This window comes from Lontra canadensis, unplaced genomic scaffold (genome assembly GCF_010015895.1).
Source record: "Lontra canadensis isolate GAN:19392208 unplaced genomic scaffold, GSC_riverotter_1.0 scaffold75, whole genome shotgun sequence".
Classification (NCBI taxonomy): Eukaryota; Metazoa; Chordata; class Mammalia; order Carnivora; family Mustelidae; genus Lontra; species Lontra canadensis.
In genome coordinates this window covers 5,440,684-5,458,540 of record NW_022631069.1, presented here as the reverse complement: position 1 = coordinate 5,458,540, position 17,857 = coordinate 5,440,684, and the positions used below count along the sequence as shown (strand labels likewise).

General features: G+C 40.5%; 1 protein-coding gene across 1 annotated transcript in view; it reads right to left on the bottom strand.

Annotated features, from left to right (window-relative positions):
- DENND2C (DENN domain containing 2C) overlaps positions 1–17,857 on the bottom strand; it is a 35,707-nt gene that overhangs the window by 11,091 nt on the left and 6,759 nt on the right. Inside the window, exons 5-13 of the mRNA XM_032881383.1 lie at positions 16,988–17,084; positions 11,345–11,389; positions 9,367–9,554; positions 6,567–6,676; positions 4,934–5,003; positions 4,138–4,215; positions 3,469–3,609; positions 2,545–2,693; positions 1,293–1,470 (exon numbers count right to left, since the gene is read on the bottom strand). Of these exons, the coding sequence (XP_032737274.1) occupies positions 1,293–1,470; positions 2,545–2,693; positions 3,469–3,609; positions 4,138–4,215; positions 4,934–5,003; positions 6,567–6,676; positions 9,367–9,554; positions 11,345–11,389; positions 16,988–17,084 (1,056 nt within the window). The remainder of the gene's footprint in view (positions 1–1,292; positions 1,471–2,544; positions 2,694–3,468; positions 3,610–4,137; positions 4,216–4,933; positions 5,004–6,566; positions 6,677–9,366; positions 9,555–11,344; positions 11,390–16,987; positions 17,085–17,857) is intronic.

The following is a 17,857-nucleotide window of genomic DNA, read 5'->3' as shown; positions in this document are numbered from 1 at the left end:
ACATTCACACAGTGGAATACCACCCAGGGTTAGAATGATCGAATGACTCTTAAACTCATCAACATGGATGAATCTTACATACATCATTGTAAGAAGCTGGACAATATATATATGAGTCCATTTATAACAAGCATAAAGCCAGGCAGAGCTGAACTGCATTGTTTAGGAATAAATGCCTAGGATGTAAAACTTTAAAGAAAAACAGGTAAATGAATACCATAAAGGTGAAGACAGTGGTTACCTATCATGGGCTGTGAGGAAAGAACAGTGTAGAAGGTGGCATGATGGAGACTTCTCCAGGTGCTGGCACTGTTTCTGTGGCTGTGATGCTTCCATTCTTTTCCAACATGGGTTACATAAGCATTCACTTTGTGAATTTGCTGAGCTGTACACTTTGTTTTGGCCACTTCTCTATATGTGTATTATATTTAAAACAATTGGTGGGGGGGAGGGACAGAGGGAGAGGGAGAGAGAATCTTAAGCCCCCAACTTGGGGCTCGATCTCACAACCCTGATATTATGACCTGAGTCAAAAATCAATAGTTGGACGCTTAACCTAATGAACCACCCAGGCGCCCCTGAAACAATTTTTTAAGTTAACCCAGAGTTGTTCTTGTGTTTGACTTAAACAAACAAAAAGAACTACCCTTCAGAGTAACACAAGAATGAGCCCAAGGCACACTACTGTAAATAAGATATAACTTCAGATTCATGTGTACTACAGAATTTTTCTCAATAAAACAATACAAAAACATGATAGCATAATATAGATGATAATTATGTATTAATATTAATGACAGTTCTATCATTCTTTTTTTAAAAAGATTTTATTTATTTGAGAGAAAGTTTGAGTGAAAGAGGTCACAGAGGGAGAGGAGGAGGGAGAAGCAGACTCCCCGCTGAGCAGAGAGCCTGAGGTGGGACTTGATCCCAGGACCCTGGGATCATGACCTGAGCCAAAGGCAGACACTTAACCAACTGAGCCACCCAGGTGTCCCCAGCTCCATCATTCCTTTTTTTTTTTTTTAGATTTTTATTTACTTATTTGACAGAGAGAGAGAGAGAGATCAATCACAAGTAGGCAGAGAGATAGGGGAAAGCAGGCTTCCCACTAAGCAGAGAGCCCTATGTAGGGCTAGATCCCAGGACCCTGAGATCATGACCTGAGCTGAAGGCAGAAGCTTAACTCACTGAGCCACCTAGGCACCCCCAGCTCCATCATTCTTAAAGGTGATTCATTTTCATTTGTCAGTGCCCTGTCTTTTCCATACATACTATTTCTCCCATCTCACCTCTTCAATGGGTAGGTCCTGAAGCTGTGGTAAGGAGCAAGACAGGATTCCAATAAGGAATGGGGTGGGTGAGCACACGATGTCAATCATAGATGCTGGGAGGACTGGAATGTAGGTATGCTGCCAGGTGAATGGATACAGTGTGGCAACCACAGCATGGCCACATTTGGATAGGGTGCTAGCCAGAGAAGAAAGCAAATGGTGTCACATACTGAGCAATGCATGGAGAATGGTTCAGATATTATGTTACAGAATTATAAACTGACACCACTTAGTGATCACTGTTCACAGATTAATGATGCTGTGATTACTCATTAATTTTAAATATTTTATTAAAATTTTTAAGTTAACTTACTGAAAAATTTGTCTTTAAAAAAAAAAAAGATTTTATTTATTTATTTGACAGACGGAGATCCCAAGTAGGCAGAAAGGCAGGCAGAGAGAGAGGGAAGCAGGCTCCCTGCTGAGCAGAGAGCCCAACGTGGAACTTGATCCCAGTACCCTGGGATCACGACCCGAGCCAAAGGCAGAGGCTTTAACCCACTGAGCCACCCAGGCGCCCTGAAAAATTTTAGTCTTAACCAGCTTTTTTCCATAAATTATGTTTCTAAAAATTCGTGTGTATTTAGAAAAGCAATAACAATTATTTAAAAAAATTCTGAGTATAACTGACCCACATTACATTATTTTCAGGTGTAAACATCAAGATTCAAAGACTCCATACATTATGCTGTGCTTACAAGCATAGCTACTGTCTGTCACCTTATAACGCTATTACTATATTCCCTATGCTGAATTTGACTATATTCCCTATGCTGAATTTTTAACAACAGTTTAAGTAAAACACATTTATAAAGATAAATTACTTGCAATCCCAAAGTCACTGCTATAGCCTAATGCAAACAGCTTTAGGATTATTTTCCATTTGGAATTATCTATGTCCATATGGCATTAGGTAACTGACATCTTCAGTTTTTGAATATGCCCCAATTTTTTAAAAAATATTTTATTTATTTATTTGACCGACAGAGATCACAAGTAGGCAGATAGGCAGAGGGTGGGGGAAAGTAGGCTCCCCACTGAGCAGAGAGCCCAATGCGGGGTTCAATCCCAGGACCCTGGGATCATGAACTGAGCTGAAGGCAGAGGCTTTAACCCACAGGCCACCCAGGTGCCCCGAATATGCCCAAATTTTAAAATACTGAGAACAAGTAAAATACCAGTAGGAAGTGACACTTTATGCATTTCTTACCTTAGGCTGTTAGCGACAAAGATTACCCTCCGTTCCAACAGGAGGGAGGCACAGACCCTGATGAGATGGCACACACTCAGGCACTTAAAGAGACATTCAAAGTCAACATGCTCCAGTCGGGAATCCAGTGGTCGGCAGAGTTCAATGGACTGAAATGAAAGAATCTGAATCAGGGGAGTTCAGACTGGAAAACGACCCCTGGCAACCTCAGTGGATCCCGTCATTCTTTCACAGGTTAAATTCAGGATACAAGTTTTGCTACAGAGCTTGTGAACTGCCTCCACTAATGCCAAGACCTAATACCTGATCATGAATATGATTTTTTAAAAGTTTTTATTTCTTTAAGTAATCTCTACACCCACCATGGGGCTTGAACTCATCACTGCAAGATCAAGAATGGTATTCTCTACCGACTGAGTAAGCCAGGTGCCCACCCAATACCTTGCTTTTGTGCTGTAAATTTCTGATAAAATCTTTTATCCCAGGGTGCCTGGATGGCTCAGTTGGTTGAGCGTCTGCCTTCGGCTCAGGTCATGATCCCAGGATCCTGGGATCGAACTCCATGTCAGGCTCCCTGCTCAGCAGAGAGCCTGCTTCTCTCTCTCTGCCTGCTGCTCCCCCTATTTGTGCTCTCTCAAATAAATAAATAAAATCTTTAAAAAAGCTTTTATCCCACCTGACCAAGCATGTATCATCTTCATTTATCATGCTGAAATTATTAGGAAGGGGCTCATTCTAGAAGTGACCGAAATCTCTGGCTCCTAGGTCTAGGGTCCACTATCTCACAGATCAATCGGACATTTCTATTCTGTACAGTTTATGGAAAAGGGAAAATTGTGCTGTGAGGTTTCTGGAAACTTTGCCTGTTAGTATAAGGCCTGCTTTTTGGTGTCTATCAAACCTTTTCAAAATGAGCTAACTTACCCCATCGCCAGCCCCAGGGAGGTAGCTCTTAACTGTGATGGTACGTCCAGGAGCTGGGAAAGGAGCTTCCATGACACTTCGCATGAACGGGTAAACCAGGGCTGGAGACATCTCTCTTCTCTTCTCTACTTCATCCAGAATCTACACACGCAACATATGTTAGTGTTTGAGGGACTCAAAAACATAAGGAACTGCCAGACGTGATGCACAAACTTGAAAATCACATCAGAAGATCTTAAGACCGATAAGCTTCTGCAATGAATACATGTCCATTAAAGGCATCATATGTCTTCGCGGTATCTTGACAACCCCAAGAAAAGTCACTCAAATAAATCAACTCGTTTGTAGAAGAGGAGCCCCTTTCATTGACACTGACAATCGTATCTTGCCGTGTGGGGTCTGGGAGAGGCAGGAGACAAGACGAGCTTCAGGCTATGCTCTCCTTGAAGCTGGGAGGTTTAGCAAACCAAACAGGATAACAAGACAACAGCACCTGGATTAGAGACCTGAATGTAAACCTGCGGCTCTAATCTCCTACTGAGAACCCTTCCTGAAGTCGAATGTTAGAGGCCACATCACTGAACATTGCCTTGTGACAACACCAGAGATAAAAATTTCTTTAGAGCCCAGAAAAAACAGCACCTTCCCCAGGGCTCTAGCTGCACTCACCTTGGAAAAAAGGTTGAAGCAGCCGAGGCGACTAACCATGCAGTAGACCTCAGGAAGTCGCTTCCCTCTGCCTTCTGGCTAGAAGAAAAGAACATCAAAGCAACCATGAAGCCTCACAAGCCTGTTCATGGAAATTATGAACACACTCTTGGCAGGAACCAAGGATCTCATGCTCACTGAACACTGAAAGATGGATGGGAAAACACTAAAATGTGACAGCACAACTTATCCCAGCTTTAGTGGGGGCACCTAAGCAAGAATAAAGTAGCTCAGAGCTCTGACGACTGGCTCACAGCAGTCCATCCCACGGACAGACCCAGACTGATCTCTAGCCACTCTGTCATTGGTTTCTTCATCTACTACAAACAAATAAAAAACAAGCAAACAAACACATAAATAAAAGTCCATAACCCTCTTATTCTGGAACACTGGCTAACTCCAATCTTGCTGTTACTATTTAAAGCTAACGTACCTTTTTTTTTTTTTTAAAGATTTTATTTATTTACTTGAGAGAGAGCGAGACAGAACAGGAGCATGAGTGGGGGTGGGCAGGCAGAGGGAGAGGGAGAAGCAGGCTCCCCGCTGAGCAGAGAGCCCGATGTGGGGCTCGATCTCAGGACCCTGGGATCATGACCTGAGCTGAAAGCTGACACTTGACTGACTGAGCCACCCAGGCGCCCCAACATAGCCTCTTTAATACACAGATCATTAAGTAGCCCTCAAACTCATCTAGTAATAAGGTTTCCGAAGTTTCTAGTCTGACTTGACCAACCCCACCTATAGCCCAAGTACTTACCAAGAGCTTCTTACAGTAACCGAACCACCGGCTCCCATCTTCACCAGTTAAGACAAAGGAGAATGTTTCACTGAAAAAACAGTTAATAGTTTGAAATCTAAACAATCGCTTAGGGCATTCTTCATGGAAAAGACGACTGAAAAGGACTGTCCAACAGTCATTTTGTGATGTGAGAGGAGGCATTAATACTATATTAATCGCGAGTCACCTTCCTCCTGAGGGAGAATGTCCAGGCCTGAGAACATCTTGCCTGGCACTGGAGTGAGCATGTATGTGTAGGGGACATGCTGACACCACTGTCTACTTTTACGTTCTTCTTCATCCACTCTAGCTAGTAATCAAGCCTACTTTTCCTTTTAGTGAGCATCCAACTTAGTCTAACATTTAGGTAAGCTGTGAAGGACTTGGATAAGCTCTTCTGTCCTTCCAGATTCTTCCATTTAGGCCTGAGAGGTCCTACGGAACAGTGAGAGGCCAAGGATTAGATTCTTGGTGTAAAAAAGTTAATAGGAGACTACCCACTCCTTCCTGGAAACACGGGCAAAAGATCCGCAGAGGTAATTTTCAAAAAGAAGACCGAGACAGAAACTCATTAATAATCAAAGGAATCTAAATCTGAACAGTGAATACATATGTCTACATATGGCCAAAAAATAAAGATGGAAACGAAGTACGCCAAAATATATAGTTATTATCTCTGAGTACCAGAATGCCAGTGACATATAATTTCTGCTTTTTTATTTACTCCTCTGTGTCTTCCAAATGGTCTAGGGGAAAAAAACCCATATAACTGGCTGGGGAGGAAAGCCAGGTACAGAGCAGCCAGTCCGGTGTAAAAGAAGCTGCAGTGCACATGACAGCACGAGAGCATTGGGACCGATGGCTCAGAGAGGACAGCAGACATCAGGCCAAACTGGTCAGGAGGCACAGCAGCTCAGACAGGAGGTGACGTGACACGGAAGGGCAGAGCAGCTGCTCAGGCCACAGGGGAGGCTGTCTGCCAGCAGGTTATCTGCATGTGACATACTTCCCAGAGTCACGTTTTTCAGCCCCAATAGCATTGTCAATAATCATAGTTCCGAACAAAGTGAGATTGAGATTCAGAGATGACGACTGTTCATTGATTCCCTCATGCTCCTCCCTTCTCAACACACTCACACCTCCCAGTCTGGAGCTTCCCTTCATACAAGATTCACAGGGGAACGTACAACCTGCGCTGTGGCTTCTGTCCACCTGAAGGACAAACAAGGTGCAGACGTTGCTCTGTTCAAGCTCCTTCTAAGGAGAGTCCCAAAGCTCAAGTCTTCTTTCCTTTTTCTGTCCACTTGGTGGCATTTCTGACTGCAGGTGAAATGGAACATTCCCCACCCCGCTGCCCCCCCGCCCCAGAACTGGCAAGCTACAGAGATTCTCAAACTCATTTTCCCTTTGACACTGAAACTATTCCGTGTTTTTCTTTTCTATACTCACATAGGAAATGTTCTAATTCTGTTTCTTCCTTTCCTCCCACAGCATCCTTGACCTGCCACAGTGTCCACGTAGCTTTAACTGCTGGCTCTACCCTTTTTGCAAACATTCTGATCCTACTTTTGCAGTTCCAACAAACAGAAATCAGATAAAGGAGCATATTTACCTCTTGAGTTCTGAGGTTGGCACCCAGTCCTTTGAGTCGGGAAAACAAAATTTGGGGATAACTTTGAGCCTCTCTTCAGTGTCTCTGGACTGTTTAAAGCCATGATCACCCTAAAAAGATAATGTCTTAGGTGACTAATATTCTATGTAAGTGGAGACTAGAAATACAAAAAGCCTCGTCTCGGGAGAAGAGGTCTCTGATAAGCCTAAGTAGTTATCTCAGCACGATTTTATATTGTTTAACAAGACAGGAAGGCCAAGACCTATAATCACTGAAGACACAGGGAGAACAGAGTTACTAAGAATAAAGAATCTTATTTTTACATAGAAATGTTTACTTGTGAAGATCCTATAATCTGATGCAAGAGAGGTGACTGAAAATAGTTTCTAGTCTAGAGATAGAATCTTAATTCAGGATTCACATACTAGTGGAAACAATATTTTTATGAATCACAGGACATCAAATAAAAATCGATGGTACAATATGCTGATAGCAAAAACCCAGTTAGCTCCAGATACTCTCTGATCAATAATCAGAGATGTTTCGAAAAGGCAGGTGAATGTTACTTAGAAAAGATACTACCTTTAGAATCTATCCCATATATAATCATTTCCCTTAGCATATAATCTCTTCTAACTAATTACTGGTTTGCAACTTCCTATAAAATTCTAGCAAGAAAGACCCTTCTGTGCAAGTCTGATATTGTATGTTAAAGAACTATCTAAAATTAGTTATACCAAGAGATGTTTAAAATGTAGTACTAAAACAGATAATAAGCTTAATAAACATATTACCTTCATGTGACTAATACAGCAGATCCTTTAATTTAATTACTAAACAGAAGAGGCAGCCATTCTGAGCACTGCAATATAAACTCATCAGAAATAGAAAAGCATTCATTTTTTTTTTAAAGACTTTATTTGACAGACAGAGATCGCAAGTAGGCAGAGGCAGGCAGAGAGAGGGAGAAGCAGACTCCCTGCTGAGCAGAGAGCCTGATGAGGGGCTCGATCCCAGGACCCTGAGATCATGAACTGAGCCAAAGGCAGAGGCTTAACCCACTGAGCCACCCAGGCGCCCCAGAAAAGCATACATTTTTAAAAAAGATTTTATTTTTATTTATTTGACAGAGAGATAGAGAGCACAAGTAAAGAGAGCAGCAGCAGAGAGAGAGGAAGAAGCAGGCTTCCCCGCTGAGCAAGGAGCCCGAATCAGGGCTTGATCCCAGGACCCTGGGCTCATGACCAAAGCCGAAGGCAGACGCTTAACCAACTGAGCCACCTAGGTGCCCCTGGAAAACCACTCTCACAAAATTTTGGTCGTCTCATATTCTGTTATTTTTATATTGTTAAATGACACACAATCATCTTCATCTAAGGTTCTCCACAACACAATCAGGAGAGACTTCATCAGCTCTTTCCCACCTTAACTCAGAGGAGCCTCATGCACAAAGATGCTGAGAAACTTGACTTAGAAACAACCCTGAATCACTGTCAGAGTCACACTGGATCTTTAGCTGGTTCTGAGTCCCTTAATTCCATCTTTGTTGAAAACAAGTTCAACCTCAAGCTTTCTCAGCAAATGTAAGACTGATGGAAAAATAGAGAAAAAATTGAGCTTCTCTTATGGGAAATCAGATTCCTCAGGACTCTCTGGATTACATTATTATGACTTCTATGGCTCAGTGTTGTGACACTGTGCTCTCAGGCTACACTGAAGAATTTTATAAGAAATTAAACACAGACTTATTTACAGTAGGAATGTTGTCAAGCACTTTTTTTTTTTTAAATGAAAAGTCACGCAGGAAATGTCTCTGATTCCATGGCAATACAATCGGGCTTCACTAGCTTTTTTGGTGAAACATGTAACTCAGGGTTTAAACCTCAGGTCCTAAAGCAGCTGAGCATATAACATAAATGAGAGGAGGGGTCCAAGGAGTAAGAAGGCGCGTGAGTCAGTGTCCCTGTGTGAAAGAACTACTCCTTACCGAGGCCAGCTACATCATCTGCAGAGCAGAGAGCAAGATCAAACTGTGGCCCCTTGTTCAATAAGCAGGAAAAATTAAATAGAAAATAAAATATAAAACTTTTTCCTTTCTTCTAGAGTCTTTCAACCTCTAGTGGGATTTCTATTTGCTATTTAATCTTATGCTCCCTCAGGCATAAGGTAGGGAAAAAAACCCAAAGAATATTGTTAATAACAGATACCATTTATCAAGTGCTTACTACGTGCCAGGAACTGTGTTAAGCACTTCACATATATTATCTCATTAAATGCTCACGAATAAAGGATAACATTCTATAGTGCTGACTATATGCTAGACACTCTTCTAAGTGCCTTATACGGCTCATTTAATCCTCACTACAACTCAGTGGGATAGACACTATTATGATTACTTCCATTTTACAAATGAAGAAACCAAGGCACAGAGCAGTTAGTAATGGCTCAAGGTCATGGAGCTAATAAGTGGCAGGTGCAGAGTTAGCTCTAAACTCCTATTCTGCCATATTTATCATTTCCCCCATTAAGAACAAGAAAACAGGCTTTGCAACTTGCTAAAGGGTACTTAGTAAACAGCAGAGCAAAAACTAGAAAACCAACTTGGATAATGAGCTTTTGTGGCCCTCATTTGTAGCTCAAGCCTGACAGGAGATGTCCTCAGAGTCACCTACAAGATCCCACAAGAGGTACAGTAGTAGTAAAAGCTGCTTCAGACCACAATCAAAAGAAGAGAGGAAATAAAATACACACAGAGACGAAAGAACATTCCCGAATGCCTCTTGGGTCTCCTTGCACCTACCTTGCTAGGGAACTGCTGTATGACCTGGGGGATGTAGCTTATTTCTGATGGCTTCTTCTGGAGAGACACCACCACAAAAAGTTCAAAGAGCTGCTGCTCCTGTAGTTCAATGAGATCCCTCTCCAAGGTCTGGTAGTGAGGATTCCTCTTGGAAGACTGTTGCAATTGTGCTAAGCGCTTGTGGCGATCTGCAATGAAACCAGGGAGTGTGGTTTTTCCTCCGTTCATGAACCCTATAGACTACTCTTCACTCGGTCACTGCCAACTGCGGGCTGCCTACCCACTGCCGGCCACACAGACAGACCTGGGAGGGCTCTGACATTCCCCATCCCTACCCATACTCTACGTGTGACCCAACACATATTCCTGTGCTGTCCCATCTTTCATGACACAACAGTGGGATACGTGGAAAATGTCAGGTGAAAGCACAAGCCTGACAACAGATGCCGTTGTCAGGACCATGAAATCACACACTTGTGCCGTGTGTGTGTGAGAGAGAGATCTGATAGAAGAACTGAGTCCTACAGAGGCTAGGTACAGAAGAGATGAGTCTGATAAAATTCAAACAAAAATAATCCTCACATTAACAGAACTGTCTTTTCCCTTCTCTCCTTGGCAAATATTTGCTAATAATGGACATATGCTTATATCGACATATGGTGCTAAATGAAGAGGGAAAAAAATGAAGCAACAGAAGACATCTATTAATGGACTAGTTTTCAAAAGAATGAAATTATGGAAGCATACTAAATATTTAAATAGTATGAGCAATTTCACACAAAACTGGAGAGCATTTAGCCTTTCTTCTCCTTTATCTCTAAATTGTGAACAATCTGGGGTAGTCTCCTCTAGGGGAAATGCAGTACTTGCAGAAGAAATAGTCTAAGTGTCCCAGAGATTTGATTATGTGTCATTCTGAGCCATGATTAAAAGACGCAGTCTCTAACTGTTCGCTTTTCTTTTGAGATAGGATGCATTCTGTCCCCCAAAAAGTTATACTATGGATCAAATATTAAGAACACTTAAAAATTCACCTCAGAACGGCTCCCTGGAATTATCCAGTATATTTAGGCTCTAGGCAAAGCTTTACTTAACTCTAAAGGTCTCAGTTCAAGTCAAGACAATTTTAGGTCCTGTTTCTCAGTAGTGACAGCACGAAATTCGTCATTTTTACACATGCAGGCTGAACCTGATGATGACTTAAGTTTCACCTTCAGTCAGGCTACTGAATCAAACACCTGAAGCGATTCAGGCCAACAGAGAGAGCACGTGACTATTAATCATAAGATCAGAGTATCAGACTTGGAACTGCCCAGTCCTCAGCTTGGATAATTCATGTCTCTGACTTTTCCCATGCCTCAGTGTGTCGGTCAGTCAGTTAAACAGGAACTTATAATTTGCTGTGAAAACCTATTAGATAAAGGATACAGAGCACCATGAAGTACTTGAAGAAATACAGCCAAAATTGCATATGGCAGATTCTATATCCTAACAGAAAGTAAATGGCACAATAATTTAAAATATAAATAAATGCCTGTGAGAAGAAACAGATCAATGTCTCCTGTCTTGATGTCAGAGATAATGAAGTTACTTAAATAAGTACATGTGAATGGCTATGAAAAATCAGATATTTAATGGTATGTATTTGTCTCAGAGGATGATTCACACACTCTGTTTTAGCTGCTGGGAAACTACCGCACATATGTCTGAACACGCAGCCCCACCGCTCCCCTAAGAACATTCCATCTTAAGAACCAGCCTGTCTGCCTCATTGCAACATGGCAGATTTTTAACGCTGTCAAACATCTGATGGCGTACTGTTTAGTTCCCCAAATCTCAACAGGTTCTTGTAATGAAGAAATCGCCTACAAAATAGAGTTTAATGTGGGGAAAATGTGCTCAATCCCGAAGGAAGGTGCCACTCCACCCCTGACCGTGATCATCTCGAGAAAGGGAGCAGCCCCATTGACTCACTCACTCTTTGGCAGATACTCAGCATCGCTTTCGTTCCCACTGGCTTCACCTGAAGAGAGAGAGAGAGAGTTCCTATTGTATCATCCAACAGTAGCAAGTCCGTGGGGGTGGGGACAGCATAAGGCCTCCATGGACCTGGAGACCTGGGAGTTGGGAGTATTAAGGATGCTGAGCCTTTCTCCAGACACTTAGTTACAACAGGGTCGGGCAGTCACAAAAGAGAACAGACGACTCCAAGAAGCCACTTGTCCACCCTGGCTTCTTCCCACACTCTCCCACCCTCCCTCCCCAGCTCCCAGCTCCTCCCTAATTCTATGGAGTCTGGTTCAGAGGAGATTCTATTTCTACCTTCCTTGCCTTGTCTTTTATATTCCCAAATAAGATAGCCAAGGTAGACACACCAATCACGCTGAATCAAAATCTCAACACAGAATCAACTATGAATTTAGAATCATAGGAAAATGTGGGGCTCAGAGGGATAACCACATACATTTACGAAGAACCATACCTCTTTTATGATGCTTCTAAGCTACCTCTAGACCAAACTCTTGTGTTCTTTACTCTGAATTCTTACAGTACTCAGACTGCTTATAGTACTCAGAGCTTTCTGAACAAGTAAAAGAAAAATTTCTAGATTAAGTTGGAAAAGTTAAAGCAAAATTTAAAAAGGTACAGAAAGGGAAAATCTTTCTGTAACTTTCCTCCCTTTCCCCTTTCCTTTCTTTCTTTCCAGACATTTCCATAGTTTCCTAAGAGGTACCTGGTAAGGCAGGACTTTCTGTATCAAGAAAAACAAGGCTAGGAGTTATAAATGAAAAATGCATATAAGTTTATTTATATAAAAATGTGAAGTGTTACCTTATAAAAAAATTACTAAATTCGAGAAGTAAACAATGAACTGGGAAGATATTTATAATACACATTGCCGACACAAGGATAAATTTCTTCATATTCAAACAGCTGTTATGAATGATTAAGAAAAATTACAGCACAACAGAAAAATGAATAAAGGGCAGGAATAAGCAATACATACAAAAAGATTTATAACTGTTGGTTAACATGATAACTGTCCAAATTTATAATTAAAGAAAAGCAAGCTAAAATAATAAATAAGCTCCAATATTCAACCATGGTATTGCAAAAATAAAAAAGCTTTATACAGCACAGTATTAGTGAAAACTATGAGAAGAATGTCATTTTTCAACGCTGTTCATAGAAATGTAAGCAGTTACAGTGTGTGGGACAATCTGACAGCAGTTATAAAAATATTAGATGTACATATTTTCTGGTTAAGTCCACAGCTAGAACTTATTCTACAGATGTATTTTTTTTTAAGATTTTATTTATTTGACAGAGAGAGAGAGAGAGAGATCACAAGTAGGCAGCGAGGCAGGCAGAGGTGGGGGTGGGAGCAGGCTCCCTGCTGAGCAGAGAGCCTGATGTGGGGCTTGATCCCAGGACCCTGAGATCATAACCCGAGCCAAAGGCAGAGGCTTAACCCACTGAGCCACCCAGGCACCCCTCTACAGATGTATTCTTACCAATATACAAAGATATATGCAAAAAGATGTATAACATAGTATTGTTTGAAGAGCAAAAAAAAAAAATGTGTGTGTGTGTACAGGTGTGTGTGTGTATATATGTGTGTGTGTGGGGGGAGCTATATATTTTATATATATATATAAATATATATATACCTTCAAATCCATAGGTTAAATAAAATGTGAGACAATCAGGGCACCTGGGTGGCTCAGTTATTGGGTGTCTGCCTTCAGCTCAGGTCATGATCCCAGGGTCCTGGGACTGGGCCCCGAGTTGGGCTCTCTGCTCAGAGGTGAGTCTGTTTCTCCCTCTCCCTCTCCCTTTCCCACACCCACTTGTTCTCTCTCTCTCAAATCAATAAATAATCTTTTTAAAAAATATGAAACAATCAAAATGTCTACCAGCTTAAATAAAATCCTTCTACATTCATACAATGAACTGTAGTACAGCTACGTGGATCTCCATGTGTTGGTACTGAAAGAGTTCTGAAATATATCACTTTGTGTTTTAAGCAAGATATACAAAGTCTCAATGGTATAAAAAATTATTTGGGTAGAAAAACAGCTACATGTGCATAAAATTTTCTGGGAGCAATTAGGATGTTTGGGAGGTTTATTATTATAATTTCTTGCTATATTCATTTAAATTTAATAATAAGGAATAAGAGAATGTTAAAAAATGCTGCTTCTTCGTAAGAGATATAACAGAAAAAGGAACTATTTAAATATTGTATACTGTATGGGTTTTGGCAGGTTCAATTTTTTTTTTTCTTAAGTAGGAACTATGCCCAAACATGGCACTTGAACTCATGACCCGGAGATCAAGAGCCAGGCACCGACTGAGCCAGCCAGGCACCTTTTTTTTTGTTGTTGTTTAAAAAAAAAATCTTTAAATTAATTTCTTTATTTAAAGTAGGCTCCACACCCAGTGTGGGGCTTGAACTCATGACCCTGAGAACAAGGGTCACACCCTCTACTGACTGAGCCAGTTAGACATCCCCAATTTTTTTTGATTTGGGTATAGTTGACACACACTGTTACATTAGTTTCAGGTGTACAATACAGTGATTTGAAAAGTGCATACATTATGCTCTGATGACTGCAAGCATAGCTACTATCTCACAGGCTTTATAACTTCAAATTATCCGTGATAGAAAGCATAATGGAGCTAGGAAGCATTACTTAGTATGAAGGAACAAACACTGTGAGCTCCTGAGTCCCGTTTGTGTCCTTAGCATCAGACACTTCTTAGGGGCCTATTAAGGGTCTGGAGAGAGAGAAAAAGGAAGGGGAAAGGAAGGACAGGTAATAAATACAATGGAAAAAGACCCTACTAAAGCTCATTTAGATAGCTTTAATACATTCACATCTGTAGGTTTTGATGAACTGCTTTCCAAGACACTGAATGAAGGTGAAGGGGTTTATAAGGCAGATAGGAAAATCTACTGAGAATCTGTAGGGATCAAAAAAGAAGGAGGTTGTCCCTTTTTTTATATGTGACTTCAACACCAAAATTATAATGATAGGATTGGAGAAGGACAATAAATCATTTTGTAAGAGCTGATAACTAAAAGTTAAGAAACGTTTAGGTTGGAACAGATTCAGTAAAACTTAGCATGTACTGACAGAGTAGGTAAATATAATTACTGGTTCTACTAGTCATTGTTGATCTACAGACAAAAGCTTAGGGAGGAAAACAAAAAATGTGAGAATGTGAATAGGGAGCCAGGAGATCCTCAGGCATGAGAGAAATTCCTCAGACCCACTAGAGGACCTGGTCCCAGAGACTGGGTAAATGCGTATTTTCTTTGAGCCATGCAAAAGAAAAACGCAGTTGTGGGGAAGAATGCTCCTTTCTTTTTTGTTTTTGTGGTTATTAGAAGTTTGCCGTTCATGCTGTTGCATTTTTTTTTCAATAATGATACAGCAAAAAAAAAAAAAAAAGGGTTTGGCTCTTCAAAAACTTAACTTAGAGTGAAATCTACTAGAATATTCCTAATCCTTAAGGCATAAATAAGGCATACAAACAGAATAAGAGCTCAGTGAGAGTCCATTCAGCAGTATCCCTTGACAGTAGACTTGTTAGAAGACTGCTATTAGTCTGAGAAAATGGTAAAGTTCTCTAAGAATTTGTCTGGGCCCCAGTATCCTGAAATTTTACATAACCTGAAATTTACAATGTATTTCCTTATCTAGAAACAGTGACATAACATCTGCCACATAGGGCTGTTGAGAAAATTAATGAGAGTGTGTCTGAAAGGGTCCAGCATGGTAACTGGCATCAGTTTTCATCTTCTGTATCTAGTTCCGAACTACACAAACACAAAGCCTTTGACAATATCCTTGTTGAGGATAAAAGATACACATGGAGAAGAAATAAAACTGCTAAAAATCAAGGGTTATGAGAAAAATTGAGAGTAACTGTTAGTGATAATAAAGGATAAGATTTCATGGTCCCATGCTCCTTCCCTCAAAGGGACATTTCCTCCTCTGGCTTGGCTCCTTCCTCTATAAAATTAGGATAGTCCCTGACTCCTTGTGTTGTTGCACGTTGTCCATGAGATAAAGGGTGTAGAAAAACTAATACTGCATTCTGTAAAAGGTACCTATGAGTCACAATAACCAAAATTATTTTTTCTGCAGAAGAGACTGGAACATTTTTTTTGAACATGTTTTGATAACTGCTTTTGAAAATATGAAAACTGGAAAAAAATATGTACACTTGTATCTAAAATGGTGCCTAGTTGATTTTAGAGTAAGAAGAAAAGAGTCTTAAATTACAGCATGGAGGATTTTATTTTCAGATAGTAATTGTTGGAATGCCGGATAGGTTTTCAAGGGAAATTAAGAAATTGCTGTCTTTGGATGTCTGCAAAAATAGGAAACTTTCTTCTGTTGTATGACTTGGCTGTTGTTTCCCACTTGACAAAAATTGCTAAATTCTACATATTCTTTTTCAGACAGCCAAGTTGAGAATCTTGCATGAGTCTATATGAAATTCTAATAACTCACTATGGATGCTGAAAGTTTCTTGATTAAGTAAGATGAGTTTTGGGGCGCCTGGGTGGCACAGTCGGTTATGCATCCCACTGCTGGTTTCCGCTCAGGTCGTGATCTCAGGGGGGTGAGATAAAGCCCCATGTCAGGCTCTGCGCTCAGCGCTGAGCCTGCTTGAGATTCTCTTTCCCTCTTCCTCTGCCCCTCCCACTCATGCTCTCCCTAAAATAAAAAATTAAATCTTTAGGGGTGCCTGGGTGGCTCAGTGGGTTGAGCCTCTGTCCTTGGCTCAGGTAATGGTCTCATGGTCCTAGGATCGAGCCCCACATTGGGCTCTCTGCTCAGCGGGGAGCCTGCTTCCCTCTCTCTCTCTGCCTGCTTTTCTGCCTACTTGCGATCTCTCTCTCTCTCTGTCAAATAAATAAATACATAATTTTTTTAAAAAATCTTAAAAAAAAAGACAATGTAAATTTTCTCTAGGCATCTTATGGATAAAACTACTGAGCTGAGTAGATGATTATCAGTTGAGCACCACACACCTGTAGTCTGTATATATCTAATATGCTCATTTCTCCACTAAAGGGTCAATACTGATAAATGACTATAAATCAAAGTAGGATTACAAAATAATGATACGTTCTGCCTATGAAGAATAGTCTTTTTTTTTTTTAAAGAAAATCAGTCTTACTGGCTCCTAATATTTTTAAACTTATTTAATTTTTTTACGTTGTCATTACTTGCCACAGAACTAAATAAAAGGGATTTGAGGAAGAATAGAAATAATCCCTTATCCTAAAGAAGTTATATTGAGGGCCGCTTGGGTGGCTCAGTTGGTTGGACACCTGTCTTCGGCTTGGGTTGTGGTCCCGGGGTCCTGGGATCGAGCCCTGCATCGGGCTCCCTGTTCTGTGGGAAGCCTGCTTCTCCCTCTCCTACTCCCCCTGCTCGCTGTCTCTCTCTCTGTCAAATAAATAAATAAAATCTTTTAAAAAAAAGTTATACTGAAGTGGGGTAAGAAAGTACACCAAAAACTATAATCACATAGACATTAAGTTATGTGATTTTTCCCTCAAATCCTGATAGCTCTGGACATCAGGAACAATTCTTACCTTTTGAGGGAGGTACATCTTTTCCAGTGTATGGATGTAACTTTACCCTCTTTTTCCCTCTCTTAGATTCAAATATGTCAGTGATTTTCAATACAAGCTGAAAAAAGACCAAAAAAGTACAAGTTAAAACCAACACCAACTTGTTTTTTTTGTTTTGTTTTGTTTTTGTTTTTGTTTTTAAAGATTTCATTTTTAAGTGATCTCTACACTTACCTTGGGGCTGGTACTCACAACCCCAGATCAAGAATTGTACATTCCACTGACTGAACCAGTCAGTGCCCCCACTTTTTCTTTTTAAAGATTCAATACCAAGTTCTGATGATATTAATTAGTGATTCTCATTCAGAGAAAGATCCATTTTATAAATAAAACTCTTCACATTTTAAAAAATTTGAAACTAAAGTGATCTTTATTAAGATGATATGTTGTTCTAATACAAAGTCCATACAACATGGGTAAGAGAAGGAGGAAAGGGTATGTCATTTCCAGCAGAATCCAGCACAGGCTCTTAGAGACATTCCTTGTCACTCTATGTCACAACATGCAAGAAATCTGCCTATTGCATTCTACTTGTTGACCAAGCCTTCCCTATCGCCCAGAGTAGGAAGAAGAATACTCATTCCACTTGGAAGTTAGGGTAAGGCTCAGTTATTTCTGTTCCCGGGAATTCTTTGCAAAAGAAAATAATCATGTTGACAAAGTTTTTGTCAAAGCAAATACTCTCTTTGCTACTGGGAGCACTAATATTATAATTTATTTTAGAAACATCCTAAAAATAGGAGGCTCTCAAATATACTTTAGTATAAAAAGCAGGTTCCACTTAGTAAGCATTACTTGGAATTTTTTCTTTGCTGCCGTGTAAGAGAAAGA